At 44.2% G+C, this 26234-nt stretch overlaps 1 protein-coding gene across 1 annotated transcript in view; it reads left to right on the top strand.

Annotated features, from left to right (window-relative positions):
• Positions 1-25955, top strand: part of LOC135881214 (monocarboxylate transporter 2-like) — a 47391-nt gene extending 21436 nt beyond the window's left edge. The window contains exons 3-5 of the mRNA XM_065407781.1: positions 10381-10524; positions 20067-20942; positions 25542-25955. Coding sequence (XP_065263853.1) covers positions 10381-10524; positions 20067-20942; positions 25542-25843 — 1322 coding nt within the window. The 3' untranslated portion in view covers positions 25844-25955. The remainder of the gene's footprint in view (positions 1-10380; positions 10525-20066; positions 20943-25541) is intronic.
• The last annotated feature ends 279 nt before the right edge of the window (positions 25956-26234 follow it).

Raw genomic sequence — 26234 nt, 5'->3', positions numbered from 1 at the left:
CAAAGCTTTTCAACATGCCATCTGAACCTATGCACGTAGGACGTGTATCCTGGAAATTAAAATGTAAAACCATAAATCCAGTAGATCAGAGCTAGGATCCTTTGTTGCTTCAACGCTGGCTCCTCTTTTTTACATTGAGTGGCAGACTGATAAGAGGTGAGAGACTCCACCCTTCTATATCTCACAAGTATGGCACACAAATTAGCATCACAACACTGGATAATGTTAATGTCATTAAAATTTACCAGCTCCATAACATTTGCTTCAGCTTTTAAAAGAGATGATTTTATTGTCTCAATCCAGGTTTATCACACGAACACCTTTCTTACCCAGAGTGAATGGTGGCTGACACCAGTGTCTTATTAATTGTCAGAGCTGCCACCGCGTGTGTCACTCTTCTGCTCATTTATTTAACAATAAATATTCATACATGCTAATTAATCCAGTGTTGACAAGGGACAGATCTTGAGTAAGCCCTTTGCACAGTGGTGGGTAACACCAAAGGAGCATTTGTTAGTGCAACTATAATTTGGGTCTTCTTCCTTCTCAGGAGTAGCCTGGATTTTGGGCTTCCAGGTCATTTAGTTCTTTTATGTGGATTTTTACAGACTCCTTTTAAAGAGTCACTTTCATTTTTGAAAACTCAAAGCTCAAGGTGAAAAGTAATTGGACAACATAACAAATGAGAAGGTGCCTGCGTTTATTTCCCGTAGGCAAGTTACTGTATTTTGCTGCCACTAAAATCTGATTCTTTGACACGGCCTTTTATGTACAAGCAAGCGATGAATGGAAACCTGACACAGATATGAGAAAATAGATCTTTTAAGCAGGCCAGGCATTAAACTGGTGTGATTTATATGGGCTAAGTATAGTGCTTTATAGTTTATCGGTCTTCCAGGAGTGGTGGGTGGACATTATTCCCATAGTCCTTTAGGGAATGCTTAGTATAGACCACTGTTCCCCAGTCCATAAGGTTTTCTGGAGGACAGGACATCTTGCTAGTGCACAACCCTAACCCCCCCATGGCATAAGGACTCTGGAATGGAAAACAGTTAACGCATATCTCCGTTTCTGAGCCTTCACATTAGTTTTTACTGTAAATCTTGTAAATCTCTTAATCACCTCAACTGGATCCATTTCTCCGTTGTTTCACAGGAAGGAGCCAGCAAAGAACAGACCCAAGTGGTGGTACTTGGATCACTTTCCAGTATCCTCCAGCAGCACTAAATGCTCTGACCACTACATGTTGGAGCTACAATAATGATTGCTCTGAATGGTTTAACATAGGGAATACTGTGCAGTGTTCAAATCCAATTCCCCTCTCACTTACATGGGGACAAATCAGGAGAAGCCCCGCTGAATATAATGGAGTAATACTGGGGTAATTCCAACAGAAGAGAGAGGGGAAGCAGGTCCATCTCTGAATGTCCTCTACTGGCCCACTTCTTTTCCCAGGTGACAGATGATTAATGAAATTCACAGAGACTGAAAGTTCATCAAGAAGGAAGCTCTTTCCTGGGTCATATAATTGGCTGCCTCGCTCACTAAGCTGGGGGCGGGGGAGAAATGTTCATTCATTTTTATCAGCAAAATATCCATTGCAAAAATCTTGATGTCTATTCCCCATGTCAGGCAATCTACTGCACGTAATATATTTTGGTCTAATAAGAGGCTACAGTATTCAGCTTTATCTCCTATTTCCTCATTAGAAGATACCAGGTGATCACCCTTTCTTTGTTAGGCACTGAGCTAAAAATGATGGATCTCAGGTGTTTTTGGTTTTGAAAGCTATGCACTTTATTGGTGACACACTCAACAGCTGTTGAATAGACCTCAAAGGCTTTTTCCTCATTTCTGAGACTTTTCAGAGGATCTGCCAGTGCTTGCATTGTTTCTTCTGCAAGGTCAAGGCAAGTAAGTGGCAGCTTTATGAGTGTATTGTAGAGATATGCCAGCTGTTTCTCGTGCCCTGTCCTTCCCAGCTCTATTAATTAAGAGGCAAAAATCACGGAGGCTCATTTTAGCCCCACATTCTTTCCTACTTACAAGAAATTGGGATGATTTAGTACAGACTGCAGGACAGGAAGCCTACGGCTCCTGCACATTTGGCCACGCAGGTATCCGCAAGGAATATGGGCTTGGGGTCTGAACGATGCACACTGCTGTTGTAATTGGTTTCCGCGTGGTAATATTCCGTATCTTTATTCCATCCATGCACTCTAAATAGCTTGTAAATGACAGGTCCTGCCTTTCAACTCCGGCAGTTCCCAGAGATGTTGTCACAGATTTAATTTTTGCTGTAGCCTCAAGCGAAGCAATAATCATGTTGCCTTTTTCTGTAGCTAGGGTACTGGCTTCTTTGCTAGCTGCTCCTAATTCCATTCCACTGTTTTGAGCTGTTTGATGTTTTCTGAAGCTCCCCAGAATATTTCAGGGGAAGATTTACGTATGTAACATTTTTTGGATTGCCAGCATGTAAGTGACCCCATCTGGAAGGTAGTGGGGGGAAATGTAGGTATATTGGAACTAGTGAGGTGCATTTGGGCCGGTGGGTGCAATATTGCTCATGAAAAGACATTGGAGTGGGTGGGGGTGTATTTTTCTGTGCTTTTCATAGTTGCAAAAATCAGCTAGGTTTGTGTGCTACGCTGAGCACAGACGTGTAATATACTGCGTGTGACAGAGATGTGCTAGCCACGGAGCATGGGTGTTTCTGGAGAGTGATGATAGTGTATGAAATACCATTTCCCCTCGCAGCTTTCTCAAGCCTGCTCCATTCAAGTCGATGGCAGATCTCTGACTGGCTTCAGTGGGTGCAGGACGAGGCCCTAACTATTCAAGCAGAAATAATTTGTATGGGATTTTCAGCTTGCTTAGGTGCCTTTGGAAATCCCACCCCATGGCTGCTACAAAAAGAAATGGTAATTAATGCTAACGTGCCAGAATCTCAGTGGTGCTTGTAGTAAGAGGAGGCCCTGAGATATAAACCTTTGTATCAGAGGCTCGGTATGAGGCCTAAGGCCTGAACTAAAGTAATGGTCAAGACTTTGCTAACATAAAGCAAAGTTAAGCTGTGAGCCAGAGGCAGGCCCTGCTCACAGAAGCTGGCAAGGAAAGGGCTGATGCTGCAAAAAGAGACATACCTAAAAGGTACTGGACACCAGATATCAGAACATTCGCATACTTGTACATTCCACACACAACAAGGAACAGGCTGACCCATCCCAATGACAGGGCCAAAAGGGGAATATGATGGATAGTGTTGTTTTGTTCAAACCAACATGTACAAGGTGAGAGGCGGCACCTTACTATGTAGAGGGGTTGTACCTTGCTGCGTAGAGGGGTTGCACCTCAATACGTCAGGAGTGATGTGTAACTTGTTTGTATCTGTGTATAAGAATGCATCCCTGAGTGGATATCTTTGTCCGGCCGAGGGGGTGGTGGAAAGTCCCGCCACTAACTGAGCCGGGTCCATTGCCAAGAGGCACCTATTAGTAGTATGCCCGGTAGACTAAGTAATCTACGGGGAACTGCAATTGTGTCAAGGTCGCAATAAACCTAGTTGACGTGACTTTGCATCTTACTAGACTCTGTGGTTATTGGGGGTTCTCGTCGGGTTTGCTGTGTCAGCTATCTGCGCAGAGCTGGGACAGCACACAGAGGGAACACACTCACGCAGCCGAGTGATATCAGCATTGGAGAAAGCAGAGCACCCTACCGGTAGCATCTGACAACAGTGCTATCTGCGTGACCTCTGTCACCACTGAGATTGCGGCTCATATATCAGTACAAATACACAAATTAATCTGGTTATGATAACACTGATCATAAAGATGAAGCCAGATCGTTGAAGGTCACATAGGCCTGCTATAAAGCAATTCACTGAAGATGAAATCTTGTGGCATGCATCAATAGATGGAAATAAGTTTAAGAACAAGGCTCCTGATAGTAACTCATAATTTGCTTGGGCAGGAGACAGAGCTTTCTTGGGGGCTGGAATGAACTCTCAAAGGATGTGGGAACCACCACAAACCCCTCTCCTTGTATTCCTGTAGAAGGTACACTTTGACCTGCCTTCACTCAGGCCTTGTCTACACTATGGGGGGAGATCGATCTAAGTTATGCAACTTCAGCTATGTGAAGAATGTAGCTGAAGTTGATGTACTTAGATCTACTTACCACAGAGTCCACACTATGCGATGTTGACTGGAGATGCTCTCCCGTTGACGGGAGAGCAATCGGCGGTTGAAGACCCGCTAAATTGACCGCCGATGAATCAATCGCAGTGTGTCGAACGCCCGGTAAGTGTAGACCCGGCCTAAGAAAAACTCACAGCACACAGAAATCAGCTATTTTCAAAAAATCTACACACAATTTTCCCCTTGGGGAGAGGAAGAGAGACAGAAGGAAAAAACAGAATTAAAGATGCTAATCATGTCACTTAACAGAAAGCACTTAGGTACATTGGTAGTATAGAAACCAGACAAAATATGCCTGGCTGCGAAGATCATGTCGGTGGTGCCTTGTGATGGTCTGAAGCCGCACTGGGACTCTGGCAGTACTTCTTCTGCAAGAGGGAGCAGACGATTCAGTAAGATTCTAGCAAGAATCTTCCCAGCGATGGAGAGGAGGACAATGCCTCGATAGTTGCCACAGTCGGCCTGTCTCCCTTTTTGAAAATGGTGACGATGTTAGCATTACGTAAGTCAGCAGGAATTTCTTCAGTGCGCCAGATTTTGAGGAGCAGCAAGTGAAACTCGTTAGAAAGCTTATGCTCCAATACGTCTGTTAATCTATAAGGTGCCACAGGACTCTTTGTCGCTTTTTACAGATCCAGACTAACACGGCTACCCCTCTGATATTCGTTAGTCAGTGTTTCTCCCCCCACTTTCAGTACCTCAGCTGGTATGCCATCAGGACCTGGTGCTTTATTGTTCTTCATTTGTTTAATTGCTTTGCAGACCTCTTCAGGTATTGGTGGGTTGGCAAGAGTTTCCCAGATTGGGTGCTGAGGGATGGAGTCGATGGTATCGTCAGTCACAGTTGTTTCTCGATTTAGAAGCTTTTGGTCACGTTCCTTCCAGCGCTCTTTGATGGATTTGTTATCTTTAGGAAGGATACTACCATCTTCGGATCTCAGAGGTATGAGGACACCAGGAGCTGAATATGGCCTTTATCGATCTGACCAAAGCCCTCAACTCTGTCAACCGTGAGGCTCTGTTTAAAATCATGTCAAAGTTTGGCTGCCCAAGCAAATTTATCACCATTGTAAGACTTCTCCATGACCAGATGACTGCCTCCATCCTGTGCAGTGGCTCTATCTCTGAGCCCTTTGTCATCCGAACTGGTGTAAAACAAGGCTGTGTACAGGCACCCACGCTTTTCTCCATTTTCTTAGCAGCTATGAAAACACTAACCCAAGACCGTCTACCACAGGGCATTGGCATCCAATTTCAGACTGATGGCAACCTCTTCAACCTTTCTCATCTCCGTGCCAGAACTAAAGTAATATTGGCAACAATAACCAAACTCCAGTGCACAGATGACAGTGCTGTAGTTGCACGCTCAAAGGAGGATCTTTGAACAGCCCTTAATTGCTTCTCTGAAGCTTACAAAAGCCTAGGGCTAACTCTGAACATCATCAAAACAAAAGTTCTCCACCTGCCAGTCTCCAGTCAATCATCAGACCCAGCAAGGAAGATCTATATCGACAAAGAAGAACTGGAAAATGTAGAATTTTTTACCTATCTTGGCAGCCATCTCTCACAGTGTTGAGGCCCTGATTATCCAGCACCAGCTGAGGTAGAACAAGCACTGTGAGCACATGCCTGATGTACGCTTACCAAAACAACTGCTGTACGCCCAACTCGCCAAAGGAGAAAGGAAACGGGGAGGCCAAAAGAAACGCTTTAAAGACACCTTCAAGGTAAACATCACGAGATGTGGCATCGACAGCACACACTGGGAGACAGCAGCCCAGGATAGGGATAACTGGCGATGACGCATCAGAGAGGGAACGTCCACTTTTGAGGAAAATCGCAGAAAAATGCCAGAAAAGAAAGGAAAGGCAACTGTCATGCAGCAATCGCAGCCCAACCCTGTCTTCCAACACCACCTGAAATGTCTGCCATCAAGCCTGTGCTCAAGAATCGGACTCCTCAGTCACTAAAGGACCCATGAAAAATAAAACCTGTGAAAGATCATCCTCAACCTCAAGGGATCGCTGCTGCCGACGATAGAAATCAGAATAGAAAATATGGGAGGGTATTCTTGCATATGACATAATACTGTCTTCCCATCCCAGGACTTCAATTATTATTCTAACGGAAGACAGAGTTAACAGATTGATAAAAGGCATAGGAGAAGCCATAAAGGCCTTTATGAGCCCTAGTACTCTTTGGAACAGTCCACTGTTTTACAAAGCCCTAATGTAAGCTTGCAGGAGAGTGTAATTGGAGCCACATTTTTCCCAGTTGCATAATTAGGTTTGCATGATGAGACATGAACATTTTGTAAAATTGAAAAATTTAAGGCTCATGTCCTCTTTGGCTGCAGACCAGTTTCAAAGAGTTGGTGCCTTTCGTAGGATCTTTGACAGTGGCTCACTCTCTCTACTGAATTGCACAACGCTTTGGGACAAATTCAACACTGATGTAAGCAAAACAGCTCGTCAGTGGCGCTTCAGTAAGAGTTGTGTCTGCTTACATCAGGGCTGAATTAGCTCCAGTGTCTCTCTCTTATCCCCAGGTCCACTCATTAATTTCAGTGGAGCACAAAGGTCTGCTTACACGGATCCTACTGCAGGATTAGGGCATAAAGCTAGAAACCTTAATTATCTACACACGGTTCCTTTAACTGAATAATATATGAAGTGGAGTCCATATAACACATCATTCAATTAAAGGGACTGTAACATATAGAGATTAATAATAACAGAGGGATATATCTCCCGGCTGGCCTGGGAGCTCTGGAACCTGTTGTGGAGGAAAAGGAGATCTGGTCCTCCCTACTCTCCATGCTGCCGCCGTGATCCTCACCAGGAAAAGCAGCATAAAGGAAAAAGAAGAAGAAAAATTATATGACGTATACATTGTATACAGGGTACTGATTTTAGCTTTTAATCAGTAAACATGAATAAAACACCCTCATTACACAAAAAATGAAATCAGTGTTCATCCAATAAACACTAGAAACACATTGGAAATGGTTACTTGTATCTAAGACAGTGGTTTTCAACCTTTTTTCATTTGCGGACCCCCTAAAAATTTTCAAATAGAGGTGCGGGCCCCCATGGAAATCTTAGACATATGCATCTAGCTAGAAAGAAGGTAGATAGGTACTTTTTATGGTGTGAATTTAACAAAGGTGCTGAGAATTGTTTGGGGGTGGAAATCAGTCATGTATTGGGCTATTTTTCCCTTTTATCCACAAGGATGAAAACTGCTTTGGCAAGAAATAATGTAGGAATGTTTAGGAACTGATCTAAGGCTGTATAAAGGGATTCCATAGGCTCCTTCACTATTTGCATCTTATAACCAGACTTGGTTAATCTTTGTTATAGTTGTGATTTCATTCAGGTTTTGAAGCAATGGTTAGTAGTGTGTGACTCCTATCTTTGCAGCTCTTAACAATGAAATTCTTAACATTGTATATTTTGTTTTAAAGGATGTAATACATATTTTTTGATGTGTACCTACTAATCTCACATAGCATATTTTACTATAATGAAGATACGGTTAATAACTTTCCGATTGTACAACAGAAACATGATTCATTATGTTTTGCTGGGACTCTTAACTTGACCTTCCATGGAGATGGTTTATATTGAGACTTCAAGTGCTCTCTCCTTTGAAGTCATTTAAAAACAGTGGATTCGTTTCTGTGAAGACCCTGCAAAGCATTGAAGCAAATGGGGCTGTGTGTGGGGGACGGGGCAGATTTTGGTCCAGTATGAAGGGCAGAATGAATCTCTTCTTTCTTTCTGATGCAGATGACCTGGCTTGAAGAGATGAGGTGTGCATCTGTGTTGGGAATAACTGTAGCCCTGCCTTCAACTCTTATCTCCAAGCCCAGTTGTCCATTTAGGGCTTGATCCAAACCTGTTTGTCAATGACTGTCCTTCCAATGACTTCAGTGGGCACTGGATCAAGGCCCTTACTCTTTATTTGTTGTGTTTTCATTCTCCCCTTTGCGGACAGTTCTTGCAAACTAAGCACATCCTTTTAGGCAGACAGTAGCGTTATTGAGTATGACGGCTCTGCTATAATCAGAGGGCCCAATTCAGTATCACCTCATGCCAAGAACACTCACCGGCAGTGTCACGCACAGGGCAGCCTCGGCGGCGGTGTCTACACTGCATCTGGGAACAAGCAACTGAGTTCACTGACCCGTGCTAGCGGAGCTCTCTCACTAGCATGCTAAGAAGAGCTGTGTAGATGGTGCTTGGACATTGGAACTCGGACTGGAGCTTAGGCTCTTAAGCTGGGGGAATGTGGGGGGACTTGATGTACCTAGAGGCTCTTAGTCAGGGCCGGCTCCAGCGTTTCTGCCGCCCCAAGCAAAAAAAAAAAAAAAAAAAAAAAGCCGCGATCGGCGGTGGCAATTGGAAAAAAAAAAAAAAAAAGCCGTGATTGGCGGCGGCAGTTCAGCGGCAGGTCCTTCGCTCCTAGAGGGAGCGAGGGAACTGCCGCCCCCGAATTGCCGCAGGTGCCGCCCCTCTCCCTTGGCCGCCCCAAGCACCTGCTTGTTAAGCTGGTGCCTGGAGCCGGCCCTGCTCTTAGTGAGGATGCGCAAAGCAGAAGACATAGGAGAAATATCAAAATAATCTGCCTGAAGTGGTTGGAGCTACCTGACAGTCAGACAAGGGAGGGGTTGTGGCAGTTCCTCTGGGGATTCCTGTGCTGGGCAGGCAGAGAAAACAGCCGAGTGTGACCTTGGACAGCCTTTCTGTGCCTGTTTCCCCTCCTGCTCTGGGGGTCTGGTGTAAGACTTGATATAACCGCCTCAGCCCTGTGTGTGCAGCCATTGAGGGCTGCCAGCTTTGTCACAGGACTAGGGGCATGGAGGGGAGGGGCGGGGCTACAAAACCAAGATGTGCTCTACAGTGTTGCTCCCTTGTCCCTTATTAAACAGAAACACAGACCTTTCGTCTAGCTCTTCGCTGCTTTTACAACTGTTATTAGTGCAGATTGTGTCAGGCAGCAGGGCTGGTCTACACACAGGTTTTGTGCCAGTCTATCATATTTATTTGTGTGTGTGTGTGCGGGCGCTTTTGTAACCAAAATAGTTATGCCTATACAACCCCTAGTGTGAATGCGGTTATACTGGTGTAAATAGACCAGCATGTCACTATAGCTTATTCCCCCTCCTGTGTGGGACTAGCTATGCCACCATGCGCATCTTATACCAGTATAGCTGCAGCCACACTAGTGGAGTTGTACTGGTTTAACTATACTGGTTTAACTAACACGGCACCACTTTTGTGTCTAGACAGGCTCTGAGTAAAAGACACGTTAAGGTCTTATGGATGACGGGGGGGGGGGGAGGGGGAGCACTTGCTTTGCCCAAATGGACCAATGTTCTTGATAGCCCTTTATTTTCTAATCCTGTTGACGCTGACAGTTGGGATCACTAGACCCTAAATGCTAGATAGGCAGTGTGGTGCAATGCTTGATCTGGAACCCAGGAAACCTGGATTCTGTTCCCAGCTCTGCCCCTGACCTGCTGTCTGACCTTGGACAACCAATCTGTGGCTCTAGTTCCCCTCCCACTCTTTGTCTGTTTCTGTTGTAATCTCCTTGGTGCAGGGACGGTCTGTTATTATCATAGACTCATAGAAATGTCAGGCTGGAAGGGACTTCGAGAGGTCATCAAATGCAGCCCACTGCACTGACGCAGGACCAAGTAAACCTAGACCATCCCTGATGGGGGTTTGTCCAACCTGTTCTTAAAAACCTCCAATGATGGAGTCCACACCCTCTCTGGGAAGCCTGTTTCAGAGTTTCACTACATTATAATTAGAAAGCTTTCCCCTAATATCTAACCTAAATCTCCCATGCTGCAGACTAAGCCCATTACTTCTTGTCCTACTTTCAGTGGCTATGGAGAACAATTGATCACCATCCTCTCTGTACCAGCCCTGCACATTTTATGTGTATCTAGAGTGCCTTGTGCTGTCTCAGTTGGGGCCTCTACATGCCACCATAATACAAATCATCTTGCATTCTTCTTCACTTCTTAGCATGAGGAAATTCAAGCAGCTGTTACCAGCAGCTTAAGTATTAATGAAACTACAGTGAGCTTTAAGCACCTTATTTTCAAAAGGCAGGGTGTTCGGAAGCTATTTAACACTGGGATTCTTCTTCTGCCTGTTTTGTTCAGGTCCTATTAGCAGTATTTTAGTGAATCGTTTTGGCAGCCGACCAGTGGTTATATTTGGAGGCCTGCTGTGTGGAATTGGGATGATTTCGGCGGCGTTCTGCACGAGCATTTTACAGCTTTACATCTGCGTTGGAGTCGTTTCAGGTAACAAACAAGCTTTCCTTTTGTACTATCTCTTGCGATATCTTTTCTAAGGCAAGCCCCTGTCCTCCTGCGGATACTTAAGCATGTGCATAACTTTACGCATCTGAGTAGTCCCACAACCAGGGCTACTCACCCAAGTAAAGTTGCTTAAATGTTTGCATGGCATGGGCCTACACTTCTTCATAACTGTGTTTTCAGCTTACTTTGTGTGAGTCTAACGTGCAGCAGGCTCTTTGCAGATGAGCGCTGCTCCGGGACAATAATGGAGATGGTTATTAGTGCCCTCAACTCCTGCTGAAATCAATGGATCACGCGGCAGCTTGCATGATCAAATAGCCCTATCTGTTAAAATTTTTCTCTCTCTGAAGCCAGCGATTAGTACAAAAATAGTGGAGCTACAAGAGTTCAGGTTTTGTTGATACTCATTTTGGTGAGAGGGGTTCTTCATATAAAAATAATAAAAACTAGAGTGGATTGGAAAGCAAGAAATTTTTCCTTTAAAATTTTCCTAAAATTTAGTTCCCTTTTTTCATTGAAAGGTTGGAATTCTAATAAACTTTAAGCCAAGAAGTTTTCCTTTCCTGGAGTTCAACGGCTGGCTCGGTTCTGCATGGCTAAAGTCAGCAGGGATTTTGCTGTTGACTTCAGTGAGAGTTGGCTACAGCCCTCTGTGTGTGGGGACAGTAGTACCCACATATAGCTGGGCTGGTACATCACAGCTCAAAGCACCCGTGGGCAGAGTTCACCAGGAGGAAGAAGTCAGGTTTTGTGTGCTAGAGCAAGAATCCTGGGAGGCAGGAAGAGTCCAGGATTATAGGAAAGGTTTGCCGAGAGGCGCTCTGTAGTGAGGCGGCCTGGTTCCCAGCTGCCCCGGAGGGGGACGAGCCCCTACGGAAGCCAAAGTGGGCGGAGCCAGTGGAGCCTGCGCCCGCCCCCCAGAGGTCAGGGCGCAGGACAGGAAGTACAAAAGCCCAACCCCAGAGCTCACTAGGGGCCCGGCCACTGGAGAAGCCAGACGCCTGTGGCCTAGCTCCCGGTTGGGAGACTCCTACAGCTTGCGGCCGACCCGAGGACTGGCCAGACGCCGACCAGACCTTGGAGAAGCTGGTAAACCTGCCTGTGGCAAGTTACCCAGAGGAGCTGCCAAGCCTACCGCCCGCCGGGTTACAGAGGAGCCCATGGTGCTTGACTCCTTGGAAGACTCCGTCCAGATGCAGGTACCTCTAAAGGGGATGGTAGGAAGTAGCCCAGGGGCAGCTGACCCTCGTCTGGCTGCAGCACACCCAGAGCTCATGTCAGTGTGTTGCGGCCAGGATCCCCACTGACACAGCAGCAGGCCATCTGCCGCTGCTAGGGCCCCGGGCTGGGACGCAGTGGAGTGGGAGGGCCTGCGTCCCCCCTGCAACCCACCTCGCGGGTGGCCGTCTCCCCCGCTCCCAGGTCCTTCGGAGCCAGGACCTGGGCCTCCTAAACCTATTTGTCTGCTCCGCCCCTGCCTGAGGGCCTGAGCTCCTGACTGTTTGCTGCCCTGCCCTGACCCAGGGCCTGAACCTGTTTTTGAACTGTTTGCTCAGCCCTGCCTGAGGGCCTGAGCTCCTGACTGTTTGCTGCCCTGCCCTGACCCAGGGCCTGGGCTTGCTATTGAACTGTTTGCTCAGCCCTGCCTGAGGGCCTGAGCTCCTGACTGTTTGCTGCCCTGCCCTGACCCAGGGCCTGGGCTTGCTATTGAACTGTTTGCTCAGCCCTGCCTGAGGTCCTGAGCTACTGACTGTTTGCCTCCCAACCAGGCTAATTCCCCGACTCAGCGGACCTAAGTAGTGAGGCGGCCTGGTTCCCAGCCACCCCGGAGGGGGACGAGCCCCGGCCGAACCCCTACATGCTCCCACTTATTTCCCTGGCTCGGATTAATTGCTTCCCTACAATTCCCCCTTCTCCTTGGTTGGTACCATGAGTACTCCTCTGTGTTCCTGTTACATTTCACTTTAGCCACTGGGAAGAGCTGCAGAGAAACAGCCCTGCCTGGGTTCTCCAACTGCCTCTGGGGAGAAGTAAGTGTGGCAGGGAGGAAGCAACCGAGTCCAGCTACAGGCATCCTCTGTGTTTTCTGAATCCTCCTCCTCTCATCCTCCCCCTCTCCCCCCTCAGCAAAAATAATCCACCGATTGCTGGTGAAATCTGTTCCCTCTCCAGTTTATACAGCTTCTTTCTGTTAAACCCTCAGAGTGAGCCAAACCCAGCAGTTCATAGTTAGGTTAAGGCTGGCTCTGCACTAGAGCCAATGGCATTTTCTAGTCTAAAATTAGACTCTGAAATTCATAACTAGGCACCAGGGGTGAGGGCGCTGAAAATCAGGCCACTTCTCTAGGTGCCTAATTTTCAGCATCCATTTGATCGTTTTAGAATAGATGTTTATAATGCTGCCTCCAGTGCAACTAGGACATCTGTTTGAAAGCATGACACGTTACGCTAAAATACTGACATTACAGCATCTGAGATGTGGAATTAATATACTCCGTGTCACTGTGGCTGCACCAGATAGCCCTGACGTCTGATAATGAACTCCAGGGACTAAACTTGTAAGATTAATAACACAGTTTACTGGCAAAGGGAAAAACATTAATTGGGACAGAAAACTTGTGACCATGTTCCCCTGCGCCCAGACCGTCTCATTAAATCTGGTTGTGAAATGTTCTTCATGCACCGAAGTAGCTTGTTTTTTTTTATTATTTCTTACGCTGCTCTGATTGTGCCACCACATTTAGGTGACACCCTGCTGTCACGGACTGAGCAACAATTCACACAGCTTCTTGGAAGGAGATTCCAGAAACAAAAATAACCTGCAATTCTTAACCTCATGTGCTAGTCAAAGGAGCAATGGATCCAGCTATATGCCATTGCTGAACACTTGATTGCAACATTCCCTTACAAACAAATGCCCTCTAAGAAATCATAGAATTTCAGGGTTGTAAGAGACCTCAGGAGATCATCTAGTCCAACCCCCTGCTCAAATCAAGGCCAATCCCCAGACAGATCCCTAAATGGCCCCCTCAAGGATTGAACTCACAATCCTGGGTTTAACAGGCCAATGCTCAAACCACTGAGCTATCCCTTCCCCCATTAACATAATAGTTAATGTAAAACACAAATCCTTTGTTATAGACTATATAAGCACTTCACACTATCAACTGTGAATAGAAGTGCACCAGTATGGAACAGTTCATGCCTTGGAGTAAATACTGAGCTACAGTAAATTGCCACAATGGATCAGACCACAGGAAGGTACTAGACTCCTCCCCATAATGGACAATTATGGAATAAGCTGCCCCTCGGGGAAGCATCTCCTTCAAACTAGAATGATTTATTATTTGTATTGGGCTAACACACAAAGGCCCCAATCAGAATCATGTCCCTGTTGTTTTGGTGCCGTACAAACACCCAAGAAGCTGCAGGTCCAGATTTTTGCACCTAAAGTTGTTGCTAAGTAACTAGTGTGCAAAGTGCCTAACTCCCAATGGGCCTACATGCTTTTAAAAATCCCACCAGGTCCTGCCCCAAAGAATTTACCACAGGAATTGAGTCTCTTGGAAGAGGTTTACATTACTGTATTGGAAAGGCAAAATGACACAGTTGCAAGTTGCCTCACAAGATCCATCTATCCAAAGAAAATAAGGGAGTGGTGTTATCTGATAGTGCAAGCGCAGAACTCACCCCCCCCCTACTTATTTGTTGTATAACTGTGCTGGTATAACTGGTAAAACTCCCCCAAGTGCACAAGGCCTTAGACACACCTATAATTTCCTGGGTCTGATGCTAGTGTGCTCAGGAGTGAATGAGAATCCTCTCAGGATTGAAGAAAATGCTTTCAATGCTCCTAATTAGCTTGATGCTCCTAGTTATATTTGAAATGTTTTTTCACCTAGTTTGGTCAGATCTGACGTGGGAGCATTTAAGGGTAATTATAAAGCCAGCCTACTGATCACATGACTGTGGAGAAAGTAACTACCTGAGAGATACATATACAGCAATTTACAGTGAACTACACTTCCACAAGGCTCCTGCTTAGTCTGACAAGGAGACGCACTTTGACTGGGAAGAGCATCCCTGTGTACTTCCAAGGAACAGAGTTAAAACGAGAACCCCACCAGCAAGAGATCTCTGCTCGCCTCCCTTGCCTTTGGCATGTTAATAGCATCTCTTCAGAGGTAGAAGTTAGAAACATGAATGTATCAGTTCACACTGTCTAGATAGACACACCGTTCTCAATGGCTCTCTCAATTGTGGTATGTCTTTTTTCTATTCATATCAGGGGTGGCCAAACTTACTGACCCTCCAAGCTGCATACCACAATCTTCAGAAGTTTGAGAGACGGAGAGCACCTGCCGGGGCTCGGGGCTTCCACCCTGTGGCAAAGTGATGGGGCTAGGGGCTTCTGCCCTGCAGGGTCAGGGAGTCTCGAGGCGTGAGCCCTGCTCCTGCTGAAGCCCCGAGCCCCGGAAGGTGCCTCCTGTGGGGCTGAAGCCCTGAGACTCCCCTCCCTGCTGGGCAGAAGCTCCTAGTCCCACCACTTCCTCACAGGGCAGAAGCCCTGAACTGCCCCAAACAATCTGGTAGGCAGAGAATGATGGGTGTGTGGGGGCTCCGAGAGCCGCACTTTAACTGTAAAAGAGCCACATGCAGCTCATGAGCCCACAGTTTGGCCACACCTCATTTATATGTAGGTCAGATGCAAATTCATATAGTCATTGAGTCAGGGAAGTAGTACCCTGCCTGCTGCGAGGGAGCACTACACTGTGGGAGCTGCCATCTTTTGGATGATGTATGCAGTGTTGTTGTAGCCGTGTCTGTCCCAGGATATTAGAGCGACCATATTACCTCGTGCACCTTATCTTTTGAATGAGACATAAAACCAAATACCTGACCACCAGTGGTCATTAAATATTCCCTAGCACTTATAAGATGGGTGGTGGCTGCCCTGTTTTTCTGGCCAATGCCAATTCAGATACATACATTCTGCCTAACTCTAATTGCCTTTGCAGTTTCAGTAGGGCAAGGTGGTAATCTTCACTTCTTTTCCAAAACAGTTTTGCAATTGTGCTGTGTTCCGCCCCAGAGGCTGCAGCCTTTCAGGTTGTGTGATGTCATCCCAGTATCTTTGCTACGAACTCATGGGGTAGTTTTGATCATTGGTTAATGCTGTCAGAGAAAGCTGGCAGGAAAACGGAAACAATTCACAAACATTGTCAACAATGTTTGTTTCTGTTTTTTGTCAAAATACTGTTTTTGTGGAAATTTTATGGCCAACACTTATTTACATGGCACTTTGAGATCTTCTGAGGCAAGACCTCCATAGAAATGCAAATATTGGTTTATTAATTATTATTATTCCTGGCATTGAGAGAGCTCTTCCCCTCTCAGGAGCCAACCCTTGTTCTTGTTGACGTCAATTGGAGTTTTGCTTGAGTAAAGACTAAGGGCCCGGGGTACTTAGGTGCCTAACTCCTATTGATTTCAACAAGAGGGTTTGAGGATTTTGGCCTAAGGGCCTGATCCAAAGCCCATGGAAATCAGTGGAAAGACATTGATTTTAATGGCCGTTGAATCAGACACTGAGGAGATGTCAGAAGATCGCAGCATGCTGCGTATTGAGCTTTTTTTGAAAATTTGGCTCTGGATGTGGGTGCTAGGCACTTGAAAATCTGGCCCTGTGCTCTTTGGAAAATCACACCTCCTCTGAGGCCATTGAAATTGAGCCCATTAGGTTATGTCTATGCTGTAATCACAGGGTGTGATTGCAGCTTGAGCCAACCTACTCCAGCTAGCTCTAATCTTGCTAGCTCGGGTCCCGGAACAACGAAGCCGCGGCAGTATGAGCTGCAGCCCTGCTGTACAAACCCACCCAGAGCCCTGAGTATTAGTTGTAGGCTAGCCTGTGCTGAAACACATGCTGCCAGGGCCTGTGCTAATGAGATTAAAGCTTGGTTGGGTATATTGTCTTGAGCTGCACTCACAGGGTGTGATTACAGTACAGACATACATACCCTTACTGATATGTAACAGAGAACAGTAGTTATTGAGCAAGGCACCTTATAAAACCATTTTATGCACTAATTCTCATAATAATTGGAAGTGAAAGGATGGTTTCCTTCATGCTCAAATTACTTCTCTTCATCTGGAACCTCCTCTTGTAGGCCATGATGATACAGCCGCTCTAATTTATTTGGAACAAAATGCCATCTGCTGGGATCAATTTAAGGTCTGGGATCCCTCTTGCTGTGATAGCAAATGAGAAGAAAATGGATATAAATATTTTAGAATAAAATTAGCAAAAAGATTAAAGTAATTAGAACGTCCAGTCAGTAAGTTTGAAACTGTCGGATCCTAATTAGCAGGAACAGAATGAGGTTATATTAAATTAATTTGCATCGCTTGTAAATTAATGGTCAGATAATACAGGATTGTAATTGATTTGGTTAAATGGATAGTTGGCTTCTTACCTAATTTTTATTCTCCTCAAAGTGACTCTTTTGGCCAATGCATATTGTAGATTCCTATGAAAGACAGTCCATTAAAATTATCTGACTCATCTAAGAGAGGCTGGAAAAGTTTAAACTGCAATTACTTCCTTAACCCCCAACATTTGTGCAGGTCTCTATGATCACTGGGTTATCTCAGCTATTGCTTAGAGCCAGCAGAAGAACTATATACCCTGTAAGTCTCAGTTATGCTTTTTTTTGGAGAACTTAGGCCAGATTTTTAAAGATATCGAGGTGCCTAACTCTCAGTGCAAGATGGATGCCTAAATACTTTGAAAAATCTGGCCTTTAGTGCTAGAGGCCTTGAGCTATCCCTCTGCACAGTGGGGAATTTCACCGATTGTGCATAGTGTGCAATCTATACCAACTCAGGATCTGTCCCACCACATTTATGGAGTACCTAGATCCATCAGGTCAAGTTAAGGACTGTGATTCATACCTATGTCTGAATTTCCTACCAAGGATATAGCCCTGAGGTTATTTTAACATGTATTTGTTTTGTAATTTATTTTGAATTTTCAAAACATTAGGTTAATTTTTTAAAATGGAAGCTTGACAGTTGGAAAGCAATTGTTTAACACCATCGGGTTATGATAGCATATGTGGAATTTGAGCTGCACAACACCGTTGGAATTCTGTGTAGCTAATATTACTTATTAACAATAGTTTTCCTTAATTAATTTGAAGGACCTTGACATTCCTACATTTTATTCTGTAAAGTGATATGCTTAATCAGGTACTGCACAATTAAACAAACTAATTATATAAATTAACGAACTGGAAAAAATCAGCATGGCGCTGTTTTCAAGATTCACATTTTCCAATTCAAGGATGAAATTTCAATTTTGTTTTACAGGGGATCATTCTTAGGCTAAGGGCTAGGGTGGAAAATGTGTGTTATATTTCTAAATGTAACGTTAAGACCAATATACATTACTTACATAATTTTATTTTGTAAGAGAAAGCAGCACACAGATGCTTAAAAAGATCTTTTAAGTAGAACAGATTCCTTACTGGTATCCTAAAGAACCAGAGAATGCTCTGACCGTCCAACGCTCAACATTTAACATCTGTTGGGGTAGAAAACAGATTCCAGCTCATGCAATAGGCGAGCTAATGATCAGTTAGGTGGTTGAATTACTTATGGAGATTTATACTACTATTACTATTTTGTTTAAATACAATAAAAAGGGTATTTTAATTTAAACATCTCTAGCACTAGGGACCTTCTACATTAGTAGGAGCTGCAGTGGCTGTCACTTTTGCTATTACAATGTACTTGTGCTCTGGACCTCTCAGGCCTTTTAATCTCTTGGCTAAGTTCCTCACATCAGCACATTAACTAACAGTGGAAGGGATGGGTGCTACTGCACTTGATTCCTAGGTCTGTTTGCCCTTCTGCAGTGGGCAGGGACGCCGCAGCCCTCCAGTGGTTGGGATGTGAGTCCTAATCAAGCATGTAAGCACGTTGCCCTCTAGTGGTTAAATACCAAATGCGATGTATGGCATAATGCTGACATCGCCATATTTATTCATTTATTTATTGGGCAATGTCTAGGCATTGATCTAAGCCCATCTAGGAGTATATTATCAAGTAGCCTGGATGTAGCAAAAGCTTGGATGACCAGGGAGAGACCTGCATGTGAGTGGAAAGAGTTGATTCATCTGGTCAAGTTTTTATAAGGTTGCTTGTCACCTTGGTATCTGAGCATAGACTCATAGGACTGGAAGGGACCTCGAGAGGTCATCTAGTCCAGTCCCCTGCACTCGTGGCAGGACTAATTATCTAGACCATTCCTGACAGGTGTTTGTCTAACCTGCTCTTAAAAATCTCCAATGATGGAGATTCCACAATCTCCCTAGGCAATTTATTCCAGTGCTTAACCACCATGACAGGAAGTTTTTCTTATGTCCAACCTAATGATCACGGCCACTTGAAAGCTGCTGTACAGCTCTGAGCCAGAGACCACACCATCTTCACCAACACTTGATGGTCAGTGGTCTCCAGGACTTCTGATGGAGCTCCTGTGGTTACTAAATACCATTCTCTATTGCTCATTGCCAGAATGAGTTTAGCAGCAGCTATATTAACTAGGACGACTTCAGCACCAGGAGATGGTCAAAAGCCAGATTTAAAGTCAAAAGCGCCAGTCAAGTCCAGGTCTGTCTAGTTGCATGGTCACTAAAGTGTGTGTGATCAAGTCACAGAGACCAGGCCATAATATTATTATGCAAGCATGATAATATGCTAGCAGTGACAAAGCAGCCATAGTGTTTTTGTAAATAGATGGGTACTGTTACCATCCCAAACTGTTGGGTCTGGACAAAAGCACGTGGGACCTGTAAACTTCTATTTGGTCTTTTAGGGTTACAGATTTCCATATTCTGTGAGCCGTGACTATAAGGGTGAGATTTGCAGCCCATGGTAAGGGGCTGGAAAGTGGCTTTAAGCCACCTTTGCACCCTCCTGATATTGAGCTGCTCTGGGGGGCTGAAGAGGCACCAGGTATAAATTGGACAGCACCAGGGGCCTTGCAAAGTTACAGCAGCGTCTCCAGGTTACTCTATGGGCCACAGCGCCGCCTGGAATCTCCTCAGCACTGCCCGCTGCCCTGACTTCTTATTAGTTATATTATCATAAGCACCTAGGAGCCTAGTCATGGCTCCACTGTGCTAGGTGCTGTTCAAACACAGAACAAAAACATGGTCCCTGCCTCACTTGAGCCTTCTGCCCCCAGCATGCCCCCTTTGTCAAGGCTTGCAAAGGGGTCCTTGGAAGCAGCTTTAGGGCTGTCTTCCTCAGTTCCTGCATTGGGTGAAGCCTTCCCCTGGTCAGAGCTGGGGATTTTAGGGCCACTTCATGCCAGTCCAGCCCTTGCACCTGGTATAAAGGGGGCCAGAGTGGCAGTGAGGATCTCACCCTTGATTTAGACAGAGCCATATTCCGAATGGAGGAATTGGCAGTATAGTTTACACCTTTTGTCACTGTTTTCCCCCCCTCCATTACAGGATTTGGCCTTGCTCTTAACCTTCAGCCTTCGGTGATAATCATCGGGAAATACTTCTTGAAAAGGAGACCAATCGCCAACGGCCTTGCCATGGCTGGCAGCCCCGTAATGCTTTCTACCCTTGCTCCTTTGAACCAGTTCCTTTTTGACAATTTTGGCTGGAGGGGCAGTTTCTTTATTCTTGGGGCAATTTTACTGAACTGCTGTGTGGCTGGTGCTCTCTTCAGGCCCATCGGAATGGCAGCTGACCCTGTTCAGAAACCAACCATCAAACAAGCTGAAAAGACTGTAAAAGAGCAGCCCAATAAAAGCTCAGTTGAAATGCTCTCTCCCAAAACTGTCAGTTTGTTGAGCGGAACAGAAGACGAGGAGGACAAAGACTGCTGTGAGAAGTTTAATAAGTACCTTGATTTTTCCCTCTTTAAGCACAGAGGTTTCCTGATTTACCTGATTGGAAACGTGCTCATGTTTCTGGGATTTTTTGCCCCTATTGTTTTTTTGGCCCCTTACGCGAAGCACCTTGGCATTGATGAATACTCAGCAGCCTTCCTCCTTTCTATCCTTGCAATAGTTGATATGATCGCCAGACCCACCACTGGAATTATTGCCAACAGTAAATGGGTGAGGCCAAAGATCCAGTATTTTTTCAGCTTTTCAATTGCTTTTAATGGTGCCTGCCATCTCCTGTGCCCCTTAGCCACAGGCTACACGGGTCTAGTCATATACTCCGTCTTTTTTGGCTTGGCCTTTGGTATGGTTTGTGCCATGCTCTTTGAAACCCTCATGGACCTCGTGGGAGCTGCGCGATTCACAAGTGCTGTTGGCCTTGTCACCATAGTGGAGTGTTGCACGATACTTCTTGGACCACCTATTGGAGGTGAGCATGTTTCTATACTATAACTCTAGTGACATGTCAGCTTTTGATCTAATTCCTAGATTGAGACTGAGATAAATACAGGTTGCAGAGGGGTGCGTCTAACTTCATCTTCTCCATTTCAATCCCACTTTGTTTTGGGGTTTTTTGCAAGTAATTATGTGTAGAGTAATAAAGGTAATAGATTTGTCCTCCATGATTTCTCTTAGTGAGAATTTAGCAACATTAAAAACAAAAAGATCATCTCTCACGTGTTCGTTCCTTGGACCTGAACCTGCATATGTCCCATATGTAAAAATTCCCATTGAAACCAACAATTGTGTGTGTGACATGGATGCAGGCTGAGGCTTTTAGGCCTCATCCATCAAACATGTAGGTGTGTAAGTGGCTTTACGCAATGCGTCTTCTCATATATGTAAACTTATTCACATGCATAAGTGTTAACAGGCCAGGGTCTCTATCTTGCAGAGCATTGACTGCTTAAGGCCACCATCCAGTACATGGTTAATTTTAAACATGATAATAATCCCATTGAAATCCCTTTGCTGAATCGAGCCCCCTGGATCTTAGCTGATGTTTTTTATTTGTCTGTAAGGACACAGTAGATCCAAATAGCCACAGATGTGTATGCTTTTAATTTCTATGCAGCTGTACATTCTGGCCTTAAACTCGGCACACTTCCATTTATAGATTTTCATCCTCTCAGCTTGGCCAATAGCATTCCAGCTGTGAAGACTGTAATGAAGAAAACGGGCTGTTTTTTAAAAGGAAAAATCATTTATTTTGAATAGATTTGAGAATTTTTGCTTCTCCTTCTTACAGTTTTTTAAAAATATATAATATATTCCTAAAATATTTGACAAAATAGAAAATAAATATGAACGCGATCTGGGTGCCTTTATTCTTTTCTCATATGTAACATGAAAAACTTGTGTGTTAGCTTAGACTGCAAGCAGTTCAGAGCAGAGACCTATGTTATTGTAAAGTGCCTAACATACTGTTAAGTGCTAGATATATGGGGCAAAATTGTCAGCACTGACCAGCTTTGTCACAGGGTTTCCTCAGACGCCGCTTTCCCTCTGTTATCAAGCACCATATTACAATTTATTGCACTACAAGATGATGATACAAAAACAACCTGTAACAACCAGGGATCAATACTACAGGAAAGTTATGCAGCATCTCTGTGAATGTGATAGCACTCTTGGAAAGGGAGCTAAGCTGTGGGTCTACCTCCCAGTGAAATAATGGGAATTAAGTACCTAAATATCATTGAGGATGAGGGCCCTAGATGTTACTAGTATTCAGAGTAAGAGTCCTAAATCGTTCACAGCTCTAAGTGCCAGTCTAGGGTGACCAGACAGCGAATGTGAAAAATCGGGACCCAGGATGGGGGGGGTAATATCGGGACATCTGGTCACCCTAAAGTGCCACTCTGATAAAGGATTGATAATTTAATATGACTTCAAACAAAAACGAGGCCATTTGCTGTCAGTAGAAGGGCATCTGGGGACCTCTTTTATGATTATCACCCTCCCTTTCACCTACACCCTGAGAACCCAGTCTCCAATAGTCTGTCCTCTCATTGCACCTTCAGTACCTTTTGGCTTTGAAAGAACCAAAAAGTCCCACTTGTGCACAGCTTGCAAGTTGGTTGCAGTCACTGTGTGTGCTCCATCTGGTAAAGCAAACAGAGCGGCACTCCCCTTTATCAACTCTCCCCGGCCCCAGCCCAGTACTTGAACACACCTGTAACGAAACACGGGAGTGGTACTACTGACCGCAGCCTACTTTATAACCTCTAGCTTTAAGTTCATTCTCCCCAAGGGTCCCTACTAACAATACATGTTCAAACCTGCAGCAATGCCCAGAGTCATTTGGCAGGCAGTAGAAGGATTCTTCGATGAATAAAATTACCTTATATTGGGTCATTATGTAGCATGTACTGTAAAGTCCTTTCCCATCAAGGAGCAAACAATATCTACATAATATAATTATTTAACACACTTTTCACCTCTCTGGGCCTTTCATCAAACCTCATGTGGCCATGAGTTTGTATGTGACACCCAGCTGCCATTTATTCTGCACATATCGGTGGAATCGCAGAGGGTGGTGCAGGCGCGGAGGAGCGGCTTGCACCGCACCCGCATGCTGGGTAGGGTAACTGTCTGCTGCTAGTACTGTTAATCAGTCACCTTTACGTGCGCTGAATGGCCGTCAACTTTTAACTAGGCTTGGTGTTCTGCAGCTATTTGTATATAAACCTGTTAAACTGTGATAGCAGCTCACAACACAACTTTACGTGATAGTAAAGCCAAGGAACTCACAAGGGAAAGGGAGAGTTAATATGGTTTTGAATTTCATAGGATAAAAAAATAAGAGCTGTCTAAGCTTCGTTCTCTCACATTTTACAGAGCAATTTAATTCTTCCTTTCACTGTGTAGCTTACACTGTGTGGCAGAAGCAGCTGCAGCCTCTTCTTTTCACACAGTCATTATATAGTTCATAGCAAATTGAAGGTTTTAAGGTGACTGTTTTCTAAGTTCTGTAATTTTTATGTAAGAGATTAAGCTAATTGCCAAAGACTCCTAATGAGGCCAAAACAGTGCTGTGTAATAGTTAGTGATATTAGTTTTGGAGTATTTTGTTCATCATTTTAATAAGCAACAAATTTATTGGTTCTTTGGCATTTAATAACCCACTGCAGGGTTCTGCTTTAATGAACTAAGCAAATTGTTCCCTGTGTGTTTTATGGCTTTTCTTATTCTCAAAGGAAAAGAGGCGAGACTATCCTACTGTTGAATTTTCCAATACTCTACTCATTAAAACCCTCATTGAAACCTATTTAACAGACTTCCAGATCATCCTGATTACCAAGAAGGAAGAATTGCTGTAATTAGCCTTTGGTTGATGTTTCATGAGTAACATCCATAAGACAGGTTTCAGAGTAGCAGCCGTGTTAGTCTGTATCCGCAAAAAGAACAGGAGTACTTGTGGCACCTTAGAGACTAACAAATTTATTAGAGCATAAGCTTTCATGGGCTACAGCATCCGAAGAAGTGGGTTGTAGCCCACGAAAGCTTATGCTCTAATAAATTTGTTAGTCTCTAAGGTGCCACAAGTACTCTTATCCATAAGACAATATATTGAAAGCTGTGTACCAGGATATTTATAGAAGAAAGCAGATTGGTGACCAAAACCAGTTGAAATAATAATTTCTGCAATCAGTAAATATCTTTAGTGGCCAAAAAATACCTAGCTAGTGTAAGCATACTTTGGGATAATTAATCACCAGACTTTCAACAGATTAGTTGTCACTCAGGAAGTAATTAAAGGTTCCCCTTCTCAAAGAGAAAAAATGGTTTCAAAAAGTCAGAGCTTATATACAGCCTGTTAATTGCAAGAAAGAACTAAAAAGGCTATGCTTGAGGTCAATCTTATTTTAATTAGGATTTGGGATGTTAAATTCAGTCCATATTGCTCCAATACACGGGCATTAATACTCAGCATCACAGTCTCAACAAGGTTTGCATTATGTTACATTTGACATAATGGAGAACATTGACAGGTCAATTAAACCAAATCTTTTCAATGTTTCCATAACTCCATTGCCAAGGCATTAACCTTTGAGATGAAACTGTCAATTTTTTCCTGCCATTGAAAATAGCTGTAGGCAGTGTTGTTGTAGAGGTGTTGATCCCAGGATACTAGAGATGCAAAGTGGGTGAGGTAATAGCTTTTATTGAACCAGCTTCTGTTGGTGAAAGAGACAAGTTTTCGAACTTATACAGGTGACCTGAAGAAGAGCACTGTGTAAGCTTGAAAGCTTGTCTCTCTCACCAATAAAAGATATTACCTCACACACTTTGCCTCTCTAATTGAAAATGGTTAACATTGACAGCACGCTCTTTGCTTTCCCTGCAACTAATGTTTCAAGTTCTATGGAAAGCCCTTTCGCCTCTAGTTCACCAGTTCAAGCCCAGGCAAGGCTGGTAATGACTGAACATCATTTATCTGCAGCCCCAACAGAGAGGCTGGGGACTGACTCAGCTAGGTGGATCTTATTCACGCCGTGCTTGATCCAAAGCCCATTGAAATCAATGGAAAGACTCCCATTGACTTCAGTGGCCTTTGGATCAGGTGATTCTTGCAGTTGAAGGCAAAGGCATGACGGCAAGGTGATGGAAAGAAGCTGGTGCTGCCAATTTGGTACTTTGCACAAGCCCTAAATTCACTCAATAGCACAAAAACATCCGTTAATAAAGAATTCTAATATTTTATTCTATAGTTCTATTTTTCATGTGCATAAGAAATCTGGAAACTACAGTACAAGGCCTCCATCACTCAAAGACTTAAGCACCTTGTTAACGTTACGCAGCATGAATAGTTTCATTGACTTCAATATGATACTCACAGGACGTGAAGTTAAGCATATACTAAGCTTTTGCAGGATCAGAGCCTAAGTTATTAGAAAGTACAGAAAATATCCTATTCTGCACTACAATCACAATAGCAGCCGTGGTGTTCAGAAACGGAAGCCACCATAGATATTTTGATTTTTGCCTTCACGTCTAAACTATGTTTCTGTTTTGCAATTCACAGGAACGCTTATAGATACTTTTGGAGATTACAAATACATGTTCATTAAATGTGGAGCTGTGATGGTCTTAGCAGGAACATTCCTGTTCATCATGAATTATTACAATTATCGTATGCTGGCGAAAGAGGAGAGGGAAAGAAAAGCGACAGAAGAGACAATGAAGGACAACAAACATATAAGGACAGAAACAGAGGATGGAAATATCTGGGCCAAAGAAAAGATGCAGGATGGTCCGGAGGTGGAACCTTTGACAGATGAAAAAGAGGGACTAAAAAAAGAAGTGAATGGCAAAAGTGAAGTCTAAGCTTGTTTTAACAGGTTGATTGGGAAATTGCTTTTTGTGTTTCTTAAATTGACTGTAACAATGACATGACTTTAGATGTCTAATTCTGCATTGATACTGCTCTATTTCTATACTTTGCTTTGTCTAGGAAAATCCTAAAGGAAAGAAAAAAAAGTCTAGCTTCTTACGAAGTGCTGGCACATACAGTGCAATACCTGTTCCTATATTGTTGGAGGGCTGCATCATTTTTCTTTAGCTATTTCCTGTTACCAATAGGGATCTTAAAAGCATCTAGCCCCCATTCTGCTATTAGGCCTGCTCCAATGTCTATGAAAGGCTATGACCTAGGAGTGTGATTTCCCTGCTTGCGTACGCAGACTTAGGCTGGCTCTCATTGAGCTAGCATGAGTCT

The sequence above is a fragment of the Emys orbicularis genome, chromosome 7, assembly GCF_028017835.1.
Source record: "Emys orbicularis isolate rEmyOrb1 chromosome 7, rEmyOrb1.hap1, whole genome shotgun sequence".
NCBI lineage: Eukaryota > Metazoa > Chordata > Testudines > Emydidae > Emys > Emys orbicularis.
The sequence above is the reverse complement of the archived record's forward strand: the minus strand, read 5'-3'. Positions and strand labels throughout refer to the sequence as shown.